At 36.4% G+C, this 15,466-nt stretch overlaps 3 protein-coding genes and 1 long non-coding RNA gene across 8 annotated transcripts; 3 read left to right on the plus strand and 1 right to left on the minus strand.

Annotated features, from left to right (window-relative positions):
• Positions 1–23: 23 nt before the first annotated feature.
• On the plus strand, positions 24–3,911 carry LOC104734707 (uncharacterized). Of its 2 annotated transcripts, none has more exons than XM_010454339.3 (8): positions 24–256; positions 792–1,976; positions 2,069–2,255; positions 2,344–2,553; positions 2,636–2,809; positions 2,937–3,119; positions 3,237–3,350; positions 3,443–3,911. In XM_010454339.3, the coding sequence occupies exons 2-8, from the start codon at positions 940–942 to the stop codon at positions 3,725–3,727; spliced, it is 2,190 nt and encodes a 729-aa protein (XP_010452641.1). In that variant the 5' UTR covers positions 24–256; positions 792–939; the 3' UTR covers positions 3,728–3,911. The 2 variants fall into 2 exon arrangements, with proteins under 2 accessions (XP_010452641.1, XP_010452642.1); XM_010454340.3 differs by lacking the exon at positions 24–256 and adding an exon at positions 625–710.
• LOC104734706 (probably inactive leucine-rich repeat receptor-like protein kinase At5g06940) lies at positions 3,782–6,764 on the minus strand. Its single transcript, XM_010454337.3, has 2 exons — positions 4,392–6,764; positions 3,782–4,312 (listed from the first exon to the last, which is right to left on the minus strand). The coding sequence occupies exons 1-2, from the start codon at positions 6,667–6,669 to the stop codon at positions 3,948–3,950; spliced, it is 2,643 nt and encodes an 880-aa protein (XP_010452639.2). The 5' UTR covers positions 6,670–6,764; the 3' UTR covers positions 3,782–3,947.
• Positions 6,765–8,314: 1,550 nt separating this feature from the next.
• Positions 8,315–11,996, plus strand: LOC104734708 (transcription factor TGA2). Of its 4 annotated transcripts, XM_010454341.3 has the most exons (10): positions 8,315–8,499; positions 8,576–8,729; positions 9,763–9,956; positions 10,055–10,126; positions 10,216–10,275; positions 10,389–10,466; positions 10,545–10,596; positions 10,844–11,115; positions 11,215–11,460; positions 11,539–11,996. In XM_010454341.3, the coding sequence occupies exons 3-10, from the start codon at positions 9,891–9,893 to the stop codon at positions 11,683–11,685; spliced, it is 993 nt and encodes a 330-aa protein (XP_010452643.1). In that variant the 5' UTR covers positions 8,315–8,499; positions 8,576–8,729; positions 9,763–9,890; the 3' UTR covers positions 11,686–11,996. The 4 variants fall into 4 exon arrangements, with proteins under 4 accessions (XP_010452643.1, XP_087338264.1, XP_010452644.1 ...); XM_087482138.1 differs by lacking the exon at positions 8,315–8,499 and having other exon boundaries at positions 10,227–10,275; XM_010454342.2 differs by lacking the exon at positions 8,315–8,499 and having other exon boundaries at positions 9,784–9,956.
• Positions 11,997–13,968: 1,972 nt separating this feature from the next.
• Positions 13,969–15,421, plus strand: LOC104734709 (uncharacterized). The gene is made up of 3 exons (XR_759382.3): positions 13,969–14,216; positions 14,796–14,955; positions 15,102–15,421. It is a non-coding gene; the product is annotated as an uncharacterized LOC104734709 (long non-coding RNA).
• The last annotated feature ends 45 nt before the right edge of the window (positions 15,422–15,466 follow it).

A 15,466-nucleotide genomic window follows, 5' to 3' on the forward strand; every position in this document is an offset into this window, starting at 1 on the left:
ACGTTATAATAACAAAAAAAAATGTGGTAAAACGTCTTGGGAAGAAGATGATGACGAGTGACGACGACCTGTAGGTGTAACCGATTCCATCCTAATCCTCTTTTAAACCCGATCGAGTCACAAACACACTCGCAAACCATAACTGTTACATTCCCTTAAAAATCATCTCTTTTTTACTCTGCTCTTATCTTTTCTTGATTCAGGTTAAAAAAAATCACTAAAAACATTGGATCTCGCCCAAGCTTCTTCGTCTCAGGTTTGTTGTACACATTCATAAAATTTTCCGATTTCATCACCGTATCTCACTGCATCAGAATCCAGATCAAGACGTGCTCATTGTTGTTAGAATCGTTTTTTTTTTTGTGTGTGTGTTTAATTAAGTAATAGTGAGAGACGAAGACGTGCTCATATGTTGTTGATGCACCCATGTGTCGTGGTTAGCGGCAAAAAAAATAATCTTGTCTGCAACTTGATTTAATTATTTTAAAAATACTAATTAGTGTGATCTCAGAAATCTCATGAATGAATGAATGAATGAAATGTTTGTTTTTTCTATGAGGAAACATCGGTTGCTGTCACAGGTTAAGACTTATTCTTAAGTCTAATCATGTCCATAAGGTGTTTGACAATTTTAGTCGGTGATCCATGTTCTCTTGTCTTTGCTTGCTTTTTAAGCTTTTTACTTCCTGCATACATATCTCAGCCTTCAAGTTATCTCTAATCTATCATTCTTTTTTTTTTTTTTTGTTATTGAACTTTAAGACAATAAAGTTTCTTGCTTTCTTCTGCAGATCATGTGATTTGAATTGGGGTTGTTCTTTTGAGAATCTTTGAGAAGTTCCACGTCATTGTTGAGAAGTTCAACGTCATTGTTGTTAGTCTCTACATAGAACTTTTCCAGGTGGTTTAGTTGTGATTTTTTTTTTGGATTAGAAGGCGATGAAAAGATTCGAGAGGCCAAGGAATTCGACTTCGCAGCCAAGAACCGCTGCCAATTCAGCAAAGAAAGATCAGAAGCCGCGTAGTAGTAGTAGTAGTAAAGGGAATGGCGTGAAACCGTTGAATGCGGCTCAGCTAGTTTCCAGAGTTTTGGATGCGACGACAGCTTCTGAGCCTTCTTCCATCGTTTTAAACGATTCAACTACTGGATCAGAGTCTTCTGAAGTCTATGACAATGTGAAGGTGCATTACATGGATGATGCTCAAGGGAAATCAAGGAATGATGGGAATCTGGTGGAGGACTGTGAACAAGAAGGAAAACGTGATGAATCAGACACTGAAACAAACAGTGAGTCTGTGTCTTCGTCTCAAGGTGATCTGTTTTCCCTTGAAGAGAAGAAATCAGATAGATCATCCATGGTTTCCCAGAGGAAAAGCTCCCAGGATAGACCCTTAACATCATCAAAGGGACGGAACAATGTTGATTCGGTTAGATCTCGATCCCATACCTTCCACGGCACTGCTAGAAAGACCGTAAGATCCAGTAAAAGCCAGGCAAAAGCTTTTTCTGATTTATCTTCTTATAAAACCTCTGAAAACAAGGTCTTTTCCTCTGCTTCATCTGCTTCAGCAGTTGAATCCACGCCTTTCGAGGATGCAAAAGAAGATGACGAGTTTGAAGATGCTTTGAATGTCGTTGTTAACACTGAAAGTGACAATGAAACACTTGTCTCCAAGGAAAACAAAAGGACTGAAGTGGAGAAAGTCTTTACTCAAAAGATTGGGAACCTGGAAACTCGAATCGTGGCACTTGAAGAAGAGCTGAGAGAAGTGGCTGCTCTTGAGATGTCAATATACTCTGTTTTTCCAGAACATGAGAGCTCATCACACAAGCTGCACATACCTGCAGGGGACCTTTTTAGACTCTACGCACTTGCTAGAAAAAGTAAGAGTGAGAACAAGTTAACCTCCGTGACCAAAAACATTGTGTCTGGTCTGTCATTGGTGCTGAAATCATGTGGAAGCGATGTACCAAGGTAATTAAAAAGAGATGTTCATTCTTCTTGTATATATGTTTCTATATGATCCGGTAAACCTTATTATGTTGCTTGTCTTTTCTTTGGCTTAGGTTAACTTACTGGTTGTCCAACACTGTCATGTTGCGAGAGATCATTTCCCAGAAATTTGGTGGCACTAATCGAAATGGATCAAATTCTCTTGAAGAAGATTGGACCGATGTAAGAACTCTGATAGCGGCATTAAGAAGAGTTGAATCATGTTTATTCACCCAAGTAGTTGAGTCTATATGGTCACAGGTAAAAACCAAAAAAAGCCATAGATCATTCTTTCTTAACAGTAAGCTGCATATGTTAAATGGATTTAGATTTCTACTCCTTCTGTTAGGTAATAATGGTTCACATGAGACCTCAAGGGGTAGACTCGACGATGGGTGACATGATGGGGAATTTTTCAGAACCAGCAACATGTGACAGGTTACAAGAGAGCTTCTCTGTCAACCTTTGGAAGAAAGCTTTTGAGGAGGCGCTTCAACGGCTCTGTCCTGTTCAAGCAGCAAAGCGTAAATGTGGCTGCTTGCATGTATTGACCAGAATGGTATAGTCCTTTTTTACTTCCCTTCTTCCAGTGGAATGGTTCTTTTTCTTCTGGATTGAACTGACATGTTCTGTCTTACTAGGTTATGGAGCAATGCATTGTAAGACTTGATGTGGCTATGTTTAATGCTATTCTCCGTGAGTGGGCTCATCAGCAATCGTCTGATCCCGTCTCTGATCCCATTGCTGACCCAAGAGTTCTGCCAATTCCAGCAGGGGTTTTGAGCTTTGAATCTGGTGTAAAACTGAAAAACACGGTAGGTATTCACGTAAATCATTTGAAGTCGTACATATCCCATCGTCCCAAGCAATTTACTACTCTAGCTTGAAATCACAAGTGAAATGAGTCACGAGTCATGTATGCTAATATGAATGTTTATGCAGGTTGGCTACTGGTCGAGATTGCTTACAGACATATTTGAGATCGATGTTGATCATTCTCTGGAAAAGGAGCAACAAGTGCAAAAAGGGGATGAGACATTTAAACCTTTCCACTTGCTCAATGAACTGAGCGATCTCCTTATGCTACCAAAAGAAATGCTTGTAGAAAGTTCCACCAGAGATGAGGTATGTATGCTTTATGATTTAATTAGTACTGTTTATTAACATTGAAATTGTGATCTTCATAGTCGCTTGGTTTCATCATCTACCTTCTTGTTTATATTTTTGTTTTGTGTTTCACAGGTCTGCCCATCTATTGGCCTGAGTTTAATAAAAAGGATTTTATGCAATTTCACCCCCGATGAATTCTGCCCATACCCTGTTCCAGGCACTGTTCTTGAGGAACTCAACACTCAGGTTGATCTACTTATTTCAGTCCTTCAGTGACTAGATACAAAGAAAACTTATCTTGCTAAAAGACTAAAACTACATTGTTTCTGTGTTTCCAGTGCATACTTGAGAGTAGAAGCTCATCTGGAGATGCAACTAGAGGTTTTCCTCGGCAAGTCCATCCGGTTTCATATTGTCTTCCTTCTTGTAGCCACTTGACAGACATTGTTGCAGAATTTGATGAAAAACTTAAGCTTTCTATGACTCTAAATAAAGAATACAGCAGCAACAAAGAGGTAGAGACATCAAGACCTCTTCCATACTACAGCAAAGGGGCTGAAGAAAATGATAACCTCAGTTTTTCTCAGACTAACGAAAGATACAGACTCCTTGGAAAAGCCTAAACCTGGCTTGTTTGACCAAAAAGCGCCTGCAGAAATTCCAAGCTCATCGAGAAGTACACTCAAAACCCAATTCTTATTATCCTGGAAACCAATGTACATTAATACAGACTCTAATTTTACAGAAACAAATCATACCATCTTGCACTTGAACCATTTCAATACAAGCTTGATTTTAAAGTTCAAACCACAGACAAGAAATGGTCTCTCTTGCTTTCTTTTTTTATGCGGAAACTGGAAACTTCTCAGCAGAAGCTGAGGCAGAAGAACTAATACCCTCGAGCACTTTAATAACTTGAACCAATGAAGGTCGTTTCTCTGAAGCAATGGCGGTACAATCTAGAGCAAGGTCTAAGGTCTTCAGCATGTATGATTGACAAGAATCAGACAAGATCTTTTGGTCAAGAACTTCCGCAGCTCCATCTGTCAGGTTTATCTTCCTCCTGACCTGCTTCACTATGTCAAGGGACTCTCTAGATGCGCCTTCTACTGCTTTCTCTGCTCTTTGCCCCGTTACAAGTTCTAGTAGCACAACACCAAAACTGTAAACATCCATATCTTCTGTTGCTTTCTTGCTGCAATTGATTTCTGTATCCAATTAAGAAAAAAAATCATCAAAGGTTTCAGAGCATCATAACAGAAACATTCAGTAGTTCTAGACATTTACCTGGTGCAGTATAGCAGGAGTTGGAGTTTGCATGTACCAGAGACTGAAAAGCAGTTTCTCCAACAACATGGTCAAGAGCAAAATCAGAGAGCTTGGGTTCGAAATCTTTGTCCAAGAGAATGTTTGCTGACTTTAGGTTCCTGTGGAGTAAGTGTGGCACATAATCTTTGCTTATGTATGCCAATGCTTGAGCAACACCTAGTGCTATCTTCAACCTAATGCTCCACTGCAGTTGGTCGCCAGGTCTCGCTAGCATATCATGTAAGCTACCATTTTGTGTGAACTCATAGATCAAGAAGAGCAATTCGTCTGTGAAACAAAATCCAAGAATTCGAGTAATGTTCTTATGCCGTATCTTTGCTATGGTTCTCACTTGAGCTTTCAGAGCTTTTGACGTTATATTCTTAGAATTCACGAGCTTCTTCACAGCTATTAACTCACCACTCGATAAACTGAGAACATACACTTCACTCCTGGAAGGACAACTTTCATTCACCACTTTCATCAACTCATGCTCGGTTAACTTGAGGGGATAATAAAACTCCGAGTGCCAAGTACTCTTAAGTTGCACTTTCTTTCGGGAATACCGGTATAACACTGCAAGCAAAATGGCAATAGCAAGTGCTAAACATATCAAAGCTAACACCAACGCTTTACTACCCTTTTTATGGAAGCTAGACCGATCAGAGGAGCAAGAATTGGGTAAACCAGGTCCACAAAGCTCAGGATTTCCTTGCAGAAAGGAAGCTGGTAACCCGGAGACCAGAGATTGAGGTACTTCACCTGATAATCTATTGAATGACACGTTGAAGAGAGCTAGCTTCAGGTTCTGTAAGTCTTGAGGAATCAAACCAGTAAGACTATTCTCAGATAAATCAATATAAGTCAAAACATGTAGATCAGCAAGTGATGGAGGGATTTCTCCGGTAAATGCATTGCCTGCCAGAGACAAAGAGACAAGCTTCTTGCAATTCTTCAGTTCTGGTATCTTCCCTAAGAACCTATTGTGAGAGATGTTTACAATACTAAGTACAGGTGAGTCACAAAAATTCGGCGGTAACTCTCCACCAAACCCGTTTTCAGAAGCAGAGAACTTATACAAGCTCTTAATCTTTCCAAGACCATGTGGGATTTCACCAGAAAACGAATTGTTGTCTATCTCAACTTGCTCTAATGCAGAAGCCAAAGACACAGAATTAGGCACTTGACCTGTGAACCGATTATTATCCGCTTTAATAATCTTAATCTTGGGTAATTTCCATAATGCAGCTGGAAACTCACCAGAGAATCCATTGTCCTGCACTTGAAACCTCTCCAGAGTAAGGCATTCACCAATGGAGTTAGGTAATGAGCCTTCAAAGTAATTTGAATGGAGAGAAAGGTTAATAAGCCTTTTGCCACTGCAAATACCACCAGGGAAAGAGCCAGATAACTTATTCTGTGAGACATCAAGAGACACCAAGTTCTTGAGAGAAGACCCTAAGGATCGTGGGATTTCACCACTCAGGTTGTTGAAACAAAGATCCAAAGTTTTCAAACTTGTCAAACCAACAAACGAAGTGGGAATCTCTCCATGGAAACCTGACCTATGCAACAGAAGCTGTTCAAGCTTGTCTAGTTTCCCAATAAAAGAAGGAATCTCACTAACCAGATAGCTGTTTTCAGACAAATCAAGAACCACTAGCTCACTTAGCTTCCCAATCGCAGAAGGGATGACACCAGTGAGCAGATTACTTCCCAAGTTGAGAACTTGCAGATTGAACAGTAACCCTAAGTCTTCTGGAATCTTACCCTCGACATGGTTGCTGCTCAAATCAAGATTTTTCAAAGAACTAAACTCAGAAATCTGATCAGGGATTGTGCCCCAGATGAGATTAGAGCTGAGATTCAGAGTCTCTAACGTAACACAGCGAGACAAATGAAGTGGGATTGGCTGATTGAACAAGTTTTGGGAAAGGTCTAGGTGAGTGAGGTAAGGGAGGTCACAGATAGAGTCAGAGATTTCACCAGAAAGATTGAAACTTTGAAGGCTAATGGAAGAAACGTAAAGAGAAGGAGCTCTGGTACATGTGATACCAGTCCAATTACAATGGTGAGAAGAAGAAGTGTTTAACCAACCTGAAAGAGAGCCTTTTGGATCATCAATGGCGGCCTTGAATCTGAGAAGATTACCAAGCTCCTCGTCTTCTGTGAAAGAGAAGGTCGTAGTGAAGAAGACGAAGAAGAAGAATGTGAAAGCTAGTGAAATTGAAAACTGGTGCATGAATCTGGTAGCCATTAAAGAGATTGAAGAGGATCTGGTGAATGAGTGAAGCAAGTGAGAGTGAGAGTGACAGTGATAGTGAAACAGAGAATTTAAGACAATTATTGATAACAAGTAAATAAGGTCAAATGTTGTAAAAAGTGAGAACGCAATCATGTAATAATGTAATAAATATCAGGATCTTTTTTTTTTACACATAGGCGCAATCTTATTTAGGAATTAGGACAGACTATCATTTATTTGGTAAATAACAAAAATTAAATTACGAGTAAATGTACAACAATGATAGATTTTGTTGATATGATTAAGGTTCAGGCTCATTAACCCTATAGAAGAGAATTTTGCTAATAATACCATATTTGTAAAAAAAAGTTTTCTACAATGCCATAATTGTAAAACTTTATTGCCACAAGCTTATTAAAGTGGTCATTTGAGTTGACTATTTTGCCCTAAAAAAATAATGGCGAGAATCTAAATTAATTTTGGAGAAATAATGTGACGTGCAATAATTAGATGAGCATTAATTGTGTTCGTGGACAACATTTCAGTTATTCATATTTTAACGATAATTGTCCACCAGTTATTAAAATATTCTTAACTTTTAAAAATAGTGGACATGATGTGTTTTCATGTAATTAAAAAAATGTCCACGTGAAATTTTGATTCAGAAGTTGTCCATACATTATAATGATCTTGTCTATCATAAACAAAAATGTAAATACGTTATGGACATGTTTCAAATTATAACACTTTGTCCTTTGTCCACACAAATTGATCACATTTCATTCACATGAACCATATTGATCATAGACAACCTTTCTTATTTATGTATAAATGTAGTGGACAACTCTAAAATTTGGTAAGTTGTCCACATGACTTCAAAATTGTCCACAAAAATGAAGATTAAGTTGTCCACAAAATGAAAATTAGGTTGTCCACAAAAATAAACATAAAGTTGTCCACAAAAACTGGCTAAATACTCGTCTCTCGCCTAACAAGCACCATCATTAGCTATTCTGTAAACCAAAACGAAACTCTTGTGGTCCACCTACAAAACATCAATAACACAACAACAAGACAAATCGAACAAGAACAGAGCCGACAAATCCAGATTTGCCAGTCACAAAACATAATCAGAAAAATTCAACCTCTAAGACCAGAGCGAAGAAGAAAAACAGACTCACCAAGAAATATATATGAATGTGAGCACCACATATCCCACTAAAACCATCGGAATCTGCCAATCGAAGAAGATGATGCTTTGACAGCTAAGACGAACAAAAGAAGAGAGAACATTTTTTGTTTTGTTTAGAAAACATAATTTTTATTAATAAATTATGGAGAGAGAAAATGAGATAGAAAAAAAACAAATGAAAGAAAAATATAAATAGAAGAAAGAAAATAAAAAGATTAGTTTAGTCAATCTACCAAACATTTATGGCATTTGAGAAAAGGTTTTGTAAATATGGCATTTTGGAAAAACAAAATCAATGTACATACCATTCCTCTTAATAACCTCTAAATGGAACCCTCCAGCTAAACAAAGTGAGATTCAAAACCCTCTAACTCAGCCAGTGTGTGTTCTACCGCACTTGACTTCACCTACTTCCACCACTTGGAAGAATATGATATTAAGCTAAAACAGCCGTGATGAAAGTTTGGTTGGATTGGCTGATTAAAGATAAATCAGAGAATCCGGTTTATGATTTTGAGTTCAGTTTTTTTTGTTTTTTTGTAAAACATCATTTTCACAAATCTTTTCAAATTGGATTTTCAGGTGTGCCTAAGACCAAATCGGACAGAATTGGAAATAAGGGTGGTTTATGCAATTTTAAGAGAATAGGGGTAGGTAATCGTAAGAAAAAGAGTAGAGAGGGTTTAGTTTGAAAACTTCCGTTAATATTTTTTTTTTGTTTTGCAGTGGGAGAGGAGTCTTTGGGAACTGGTAGATTTGTAGACAAAACGACGTCTCGGAGATTGGAATTTCGGATCGTGTCTCTCTGCTTCTTTGTTTCAATCCGATTTCAATTCAAACCCTTTACTCCTTCACTTCAAAAGATTTGATTTTTTACCAGGTCAGTTTCTTCTTCATCAACCCAAGTTTTTTTTCTTTTCTTTTTCTAGGGTTCTTTTTTTTCTTCTTTCTTCTCTGTGTTGTTTGCTTCACAGTCATTTGAAGCTACTTCTTGTTAACTCTGTGTTTGGAAGTTAAACCTAGTTGACTTTCAGAAGCTTAAAGAGTTCTGCTTTTTTTTAATAAAGAGTTCGTGAATTTGTTCTGAAATTTTGTAATTTGGATTTAAATGCTAATTTTTAAAGTTCTGTTTCGGTGGTAATTTCTTGGTTTGAATTCATAGCTTCAGCTTTAATTGAAGTTCTCGCTGGAGCTAGGATTTAAATCCTTAGTCTTTTTACTTTGCTTGGTTTAAAAATACTGAGTAGAGAGATCGAGTCAACTCGGATGTGAGTACCTGAGTTGATTTTGTTTTTAGCTAGAGTTGCAAATTAAGCTACTGGAGTTACTTCAGTAATATTAATTTTCTGATTAGGTTTGGCTTCGTCACTCTACTCAATGTTTTGAATTGCTTTAAAGGTTAGTTTTTTCTAGGACTATGATGGTATATCAGTATTTGGTAGACAGAGGATCTTCGTTTCTTCTTGGTTTTACTGTTCTTGCAAGTGACATCTGCATTTAATTAGCTTGCTTCTACACATAAGTTTTGCGTATTTGGTACCCATTTGGTGGCTGTTTAGCACAAATCAATGGTTCTTATATTCTTAAGTTTGTGACTTTTGGTAGTCTGCAAAATTTCCCTTGGGGATACCTCTGTGTTGATTAAGTAAAGGACTCTCCAGCAATCATTTTTCTGGTTTGTTATTGGAAACAGAAGCGGCCACTTCATTAGAGAACCTTTTTCTTGACTTTGTATAGGCCTTGATTGAAAACTATGTTAGCGTACGAGATGGTATATAATACTGTTTTTCTGTGTTCATTCAGCACAGCCAATGGTCCAGATGACCAACAGTTGTTCCGTATATCTTTCTTTTTTCTTTCTCTGTACCCTCTATCAGCTGACTTCGTTCTTTCTGTCTTTTACTTTTTCTTAGCTTCTTTCCGAATCTTGGCAGTCTTAGAAGCAAGAGAAGTCTCAAGAAGTTGCTACTACAAGTGAGGCCACTAGTGAAAATTGTCTTTGTTATCACTTGTTAGTACAGATCAGTGGTGAGAAAGTAATATGGCTGATACCAGTCCAAGAACTGATGTCTCAACAGATGATGACACTGATCATCCAGATCTCGGGGTTAGCTCATAATCTGGTTACATTTTCTCACTTAAATTTTTCCGAACGAGTGTGATTTTGATGGACCGGTAAATTTTTCTGGTGTTAATTTCATGCAGTCCGAGGGAGCATTAGCGAATACTGCTGCTTCTGATTCTAGTGACCGCTCGAAGGGCAAGATGGATCAAAAGGTGATATGTCCATCTCTGTAGATAAGATAACTATTTTTATTGAGCCAATGTATAATCTGTTTTTTCTTTCCTTATATTTTGATCTATAGACCCTTCGTAGGCTTGCTCAAAACCGCGAGGCAGCAAGGAAAAGTAGATTGAGGAAAAAGGTAAAACTTTCCACTGTTTCTTGGTTTCATTTTTTTTTTTTACCTTTTTTTTCTCTAAATTGATCCATCCCAAGAAGAAGAACCTTAATTCCTTTCAATTGTTCCCTCCATAGGCTTATGTTCAGCAGCTGGAGAACAGTCGCTTGAAACTTACCCAGCTTGAACAGGAGCTGCAAAGAGCAAGACAGCAGGTTCAAATTTGTTTTCTTACTTCCATTGATTATTAATTTGTGGTTCTGTATACATAAAAGGAAATTTCTCGCTTTTAGGGCGTCTTCATTTCAAGCACAGGAGACCAAGCCCATTCTACTGGTGGAAATGGTTAGTTGCTTATTCTTTATTAGTGTGTTTTTTTGGCTTGTAATTTGTTGATAAGGTGTAGACTGATCAATGAGTTACATCATGTGATCCCATAACAATATGTTGGCTTGTCAGAGTAAGTGGCTGACTGACGGGGTTCTGATAGCAAAAACTGTTCCATCAAATTAGCACTGTTGTGGATTTAGACTTAAAAGATCGAATCTCATGGATTTGTTCTTGTTTGTAAGTATAACATCTTTTATTTCAGGTGCTTTGGCTTTTGATGCTGAACATTCACGGTGGCTGGAAGAAAAGAACAAGCAAATGAACGAGCTGAGGTCTGCACTAAATGCCCATGCAGGTGATGCTGAGCTTCGAACAATAGTTGATGGTGTGATGGCTCACTATGAGGAGCTTTTCAGGATAAAGAGCAATGCAGCTAAGAATGATGTCTTTCACCTTCTGTCTGGTATGTGGAAAACACCAGCTGAGAGATGTTTTTTGTGGCTCGGTGGGTTTCGTTCATCTGAACTTCTCAAGGTCAGGTCTTATTTCATTGTGTCTTTCTCCGGTTACATACTGTTTTTACATAGAACATAAGAAGAATGGTCATAATAAAAAAAAAATGTGTGCAAACAGCTTTTGGCGAATCAGCTGGAGCCAATGACAGAGAGACAGTTGGTGGGCATAAATAACTTGCAACAGACATCGCAGCAGGCTGAAGATGCTTTGTCTCAAGGAATGGAGAGCTTACAACAGTCTCTAGCTGATACTTTATCGAGCGGGACTCTTGGTTCAAGCTCATCAGGGAATGTGGCGAGCTACATGGGTCAGATGGCCATGGCAATGGGAAAGTTAGGTACCCTCGAAGGATTTATCCGCCAGGTACAACCACTTGTGATGTTTTGAGATGATATCTCTAGAATATGTGGTAATAATGATGATTCTTGTGGTTGGTTGCAGGCTGATAATTTGAGACTACAAACATTGCAACAGATGATAAGAGTATTAACAACGCGGCAGTCAGCGCGTGCTCTACTTGCAATTCATGATTACTTCTCGCGGCTACGAGCTCTTAGCTCCTTGTGGCTTGCTCGACCCAGAGAGTGAAATTGTATTTTGGTAGCTGTACAAAACCCATATGGACACAAACCAGGAGAGACTATTAAATTAACACTTCTCAGATTCTTCTTACCAAATCCATCGACGAATAAGCAGTTTTCTGTGAAACAAAAGTAAAGACTCTTTGTCTCTAGATTTCTAAAATGGTTGTGGTAATTCATGTTGTTTTAGCTGTAGCCGTCAGGTCTTTTTTTCTTCTTAGCATTTGGAAAGTTTACTGTATTGTTTATATCAGAATTGTTACTGAATTTTGTAATTTTATTTTTTTGTGGTAAGGTGTTTCTTTTACTTTTTTTTTATATTTTTATTTTGTGTCTTAAACATCATCTAACAATATAAAGGCGTTTTGATACTTTTATTTCTATCTTGAGTTTTGTGGTTTTCTCAATGGATTCTTAATGTCAAACTTCACACAAATGATGAAGTGCTCCAAAATGTTTACATCTCCAACTAGTTAAAGTGTGACTGTTTATGTATTGAGAACATATAAAATAAAAAATAACTTCAGATTATCAATAATGTTATACTCTCAACGACAATTAGTTCCAGAGATTTCACACTAATAAAGTCAGATATGCTAGTAAATCCAATGTTTATTCTAATGACGTCATTGTCTCATCATGATACAATGTACAATAATTTACAGTATCTTTTGTGTTAAGCGGTATGAGAATGAAATTCATCAAACATAAATTTTGTTTGATCTTAATTTAATTGATAAAATAGTATTTATCATTCTAATATTATATTTTTTATTTGTAAGTAAAAACATTTGAGAAGATAATGAGCTTTAAAAACAAATTTTTGATTTCTTGATAAGAATAATAGTATAGTTTTTTTTTTGCTTATATTTTGCTTATGTTTTGCTTATATTTTGTTATTGTTTATTAATGCATCTATTTCATCTTTCATTTTTTTTGTCTTCACAGTCAAAAATATTATTGCTAATGTAATTTTTATATTTTACTAATGTATCCCTTAAGATATTTTTTATTTACCATTTTACTTTTATTCTTATTCTTTTTTTTTTTTTTTAAATTGTCTATATATAACACACATACATGCACTACATCACTACATCACTCACTCACTACCCCTCCTATAGAGAAAAGAAAAACACAAATCATAAGTAATTCATACTCTCTCCCGTAAGTTTTCATTCTTTAATTTATTTGTTTTAATGATTTTTTTTCCTTTTCTGTTTAAATCAAGAAATGCAAATTTTCATTAAAACCGAGAATAGAAGAATATACACAGTAGAGATGACATCGACGGACACGATCACGGACATGAAGACGAAGATCTACCAAGCCACTGGTATTGTGCAACGATGCAGTATCTGACGTACGGAGGGAAGGTCCTCAGCCTGAAGAGGGGAGCCACTCTGTACGACTACGGTATAGGAGCTAGTGCGACTATCCAGATGCAAGATGCAGAATCGGCAGATTTCATGCTAAGTAATGAAGTTGTAGTAGAAGTTGACATGACAAAGTGTCTTGAATAATTAATCTCGAAATAATAATGTTGATCATTTATATTATCGTTGTTTCTTGCTCGTCTAATATCTCTAGTTTTCAATGTTTTTGTCACGTCTCTTGGTTTGTGCTAAACTCAATGCATTTTGCTTATCATGCATCTCAACTTAATATTAAAATACCGAATGTTTGTGTCAATTTTGAAGGAACTCACATACTCTTCTTTAGCTGTAGCCGTCAGGTTTTTTTTTCTTGGCATTTGGAAAGTTTAATGTATTGTTTATATATCTCTTTGAATATATCAGAATTGTTACTAAATTTTGTAATTATTTCTTTTTTTTTTGTCTTTGTATCGTAATCATCTAAAAATAATATAAAAGGCATTCTGATACATTTATTTTATCTTGAGTTTTGTGGTTTTCTTAAGGGAATCCATATGACAAACTTCACACAGATATGATGAAGTAATCTATCTAGTTCTGATTTCCAAAAATATGGTTACATCTCCATTTAGTTAAAGTGTGACTGTTTATGCATTGAGAACAAAAAACAAAAAAAAACTTCAAATTAAGCGTGATCATTTGTAATTGTATATGATGATATGAGTTGTAAACTTTCGCTAATTTATCCAAGTAAAGTGTATGATAATTTTAACTATTAGTGTTAACACAAAATAGAGAGGATATTTTATTAAATAAACCTAAAAAATAACATGTCATTGTCAAAAAAAAAAAAAAAAAAAAAAAAAGAAAAAAAAAAAAGAGTATTGCATTTTCAGACAGAGGACTTTTATTTTGAGGTCCACCATCATCACTTCAGTTCGTCTTCCCTTCCTGTTTTGTTTGTTTTTTCCATAGACTGGGAAAATCAATACCTCAAAGAAGATATAAAAGTAGCGAACTTTGATTGATATCTGTGTTGGGTTTCATACAAAGAAGACGACGTCTTTAAAGATTGGAAATTTCTCGGATCTTTTGTTTCAAGCCCCCCTTTTTTTTTCTGAACAACTCTTGTTAGAGGTTAAGCTGAAGAATCCATTCACAGGTTTAGATACTCCTTCAATAGTCTTAGTCTTAGGGGTTGATTTTTTTCAGTTTTCTTTATTCTCTCTGTCTCTGCTTTCATGATTGCTTTTATCATGGAAGATTTCGACCTTTGGAGGGATTTTTTTGCTTTATATACGTGTTCATTGGTTCCAACACTGTAGAAGTGAAATTGCTTGCGATTAGATGTTAACAGGCTCGAATTTTGTGTCTTTACGTTCTGTTTCTTGGGTTAATGGATGCGCTAAATTCTGAATCTTTTTCTTCATCCTTCAGTCTAATGTTCACAATAGTTACTGCTTTAAACTCATGAAGAGCTTTATTGCTATGTTATTTCGTTGGTTCTCACTTCTAATCTTATAGGCTTGTTTTATTGTTTACTTTGATTCTCTGGGTTTGACTTTTGAGTACTCAAAGTTGTCATATGTTGCTTCATGCTAAGTTCAAATGTAATGGTTTGGATCTTAAAGATGTTTACAAGTCTGCAAATTTTGAACCAATCACATGTGATCAGGTCTATAGCTCTAGTTTTTTGGTTTCTGTTTACCATCGTGCTTTGACAGTCTGTCACTCCATCTAGGTGATTCTAAAAGTTTTTACTTGGAAGGGAACCACGCTTGGATCAGTTTTTGTCTGATGATTCAGTAAGAGAGATTTAGAAGAAAAAAAAAAAAATGGGAGATACTAGTCCAAGAACATCAGTCTCAACAGATAACGACACTGATCATAATAACCTAATGGTTAGCTTGTAAAACTTGCTAGATTTTTGCTTCTCTATGCTCATTAAATGGCCAAAAGTTTTGAAATAAAACAGTATTTATACTATACTTTAAGTTTGGTTATTTTTTCGGTTATTATGCAATCAAATCTGACAATTAGTAAGTAGGGTAAATCACCTTCTCGCGCATGGTGAGAAGAGAGGGTAACCGGCGGGATCACGGAGAACGCGTTTCCTGTTTAAAGCTGTCGTGAGGACCGTCTACACGAAGAAAGACGTTCAAAAATCAAACAGAAATCGGCTTTCAACGGTCAATAAATCATTATTATTACTTTTCTTTGATTTCTAAGATATCTTGTTTGAATGCTTTAGAAAGATATATTTTTATTTGTTTACCTAGAAAACGATCCTGATTTATATCTAACTAGATTATGATCAGTGAAATTGATTTATTATGTTAATTTTAAGATCTACTTCTCTTCTCTTCATTGAAGTGTTTTACTGAACTTAGGAACAATCAGGTCTAGTCCTGT

The sequence above is a fragment of the Camelina sativa genome, chromosome 13 (genome assembly GCF_030686135.1).
Source record: "Camelina sativa cultivar CO46 ecotype springtype chromosome 13, ASM3068613v1".
NCBI lineage: Eukaryota > Viridiplantae > Streptophyta > Magnoliopsida > Brassicales > Brassicaceae > Camelina > Camelina sativa.

Bases quoted from the DNA above. Each gene is read 5' to 3' on its own strand.
- LOC104734707 (XM_010454339.3), top strand. From the start codon at position 940: ATGAAAAGATTCGAGAGGCCAAGGAATTCGACTTCGCAGCCAAGAACC. The intron at 2,256-2,343 runs GTAAAAACCAAA...TCCTTCTGTTAG, and splicing joins TTGAGTCTATATGGTCACAG to GTAATAATGGTTCACATGAG. The intron at 2,554-2,635 runs GTATAGTCCTTT...CTGTCTTACTAG, and splicing joins TGCATGTATTGACCAGAATG to GTTATGGAGCAATGCATTGT.
- LOC104734706 (XM_010454337.3), bottom strand. From the start codon at position 6,669: ATGGCTACCAGATTCATGCACCAGTTTTCAATTTCACTAGCTTTCACA. The intron at 4,313-4,391 runs GTAAATGTCTAG...AATTGGATACAG, and splicing joins CTCCTGCTATACTGCACCAG to AAATCAATTGCAGCAAGAAA.
- LOC104734708 (XM_010454341.3), top strand. From the start codon at position 9,891: ATGGCTGATACCAGTCCAAGAACTGATGTCTCAACAGATGATGACACT. The intron at 10,127-10,215 runs GTGATATGTCCA...TTTGATCTATAG, and splicing joins AGGGCAAGATGGATCAAAAG to ACCCTTCGTAGGCTTGCTCA. The intron at 11,461-11,538 runs GTACAACCACTT...GGTTGGTTGCAG, and splicing joins TCGAAGGATTTATCCGCCAG to GCTGATAATTTGAGACTACA.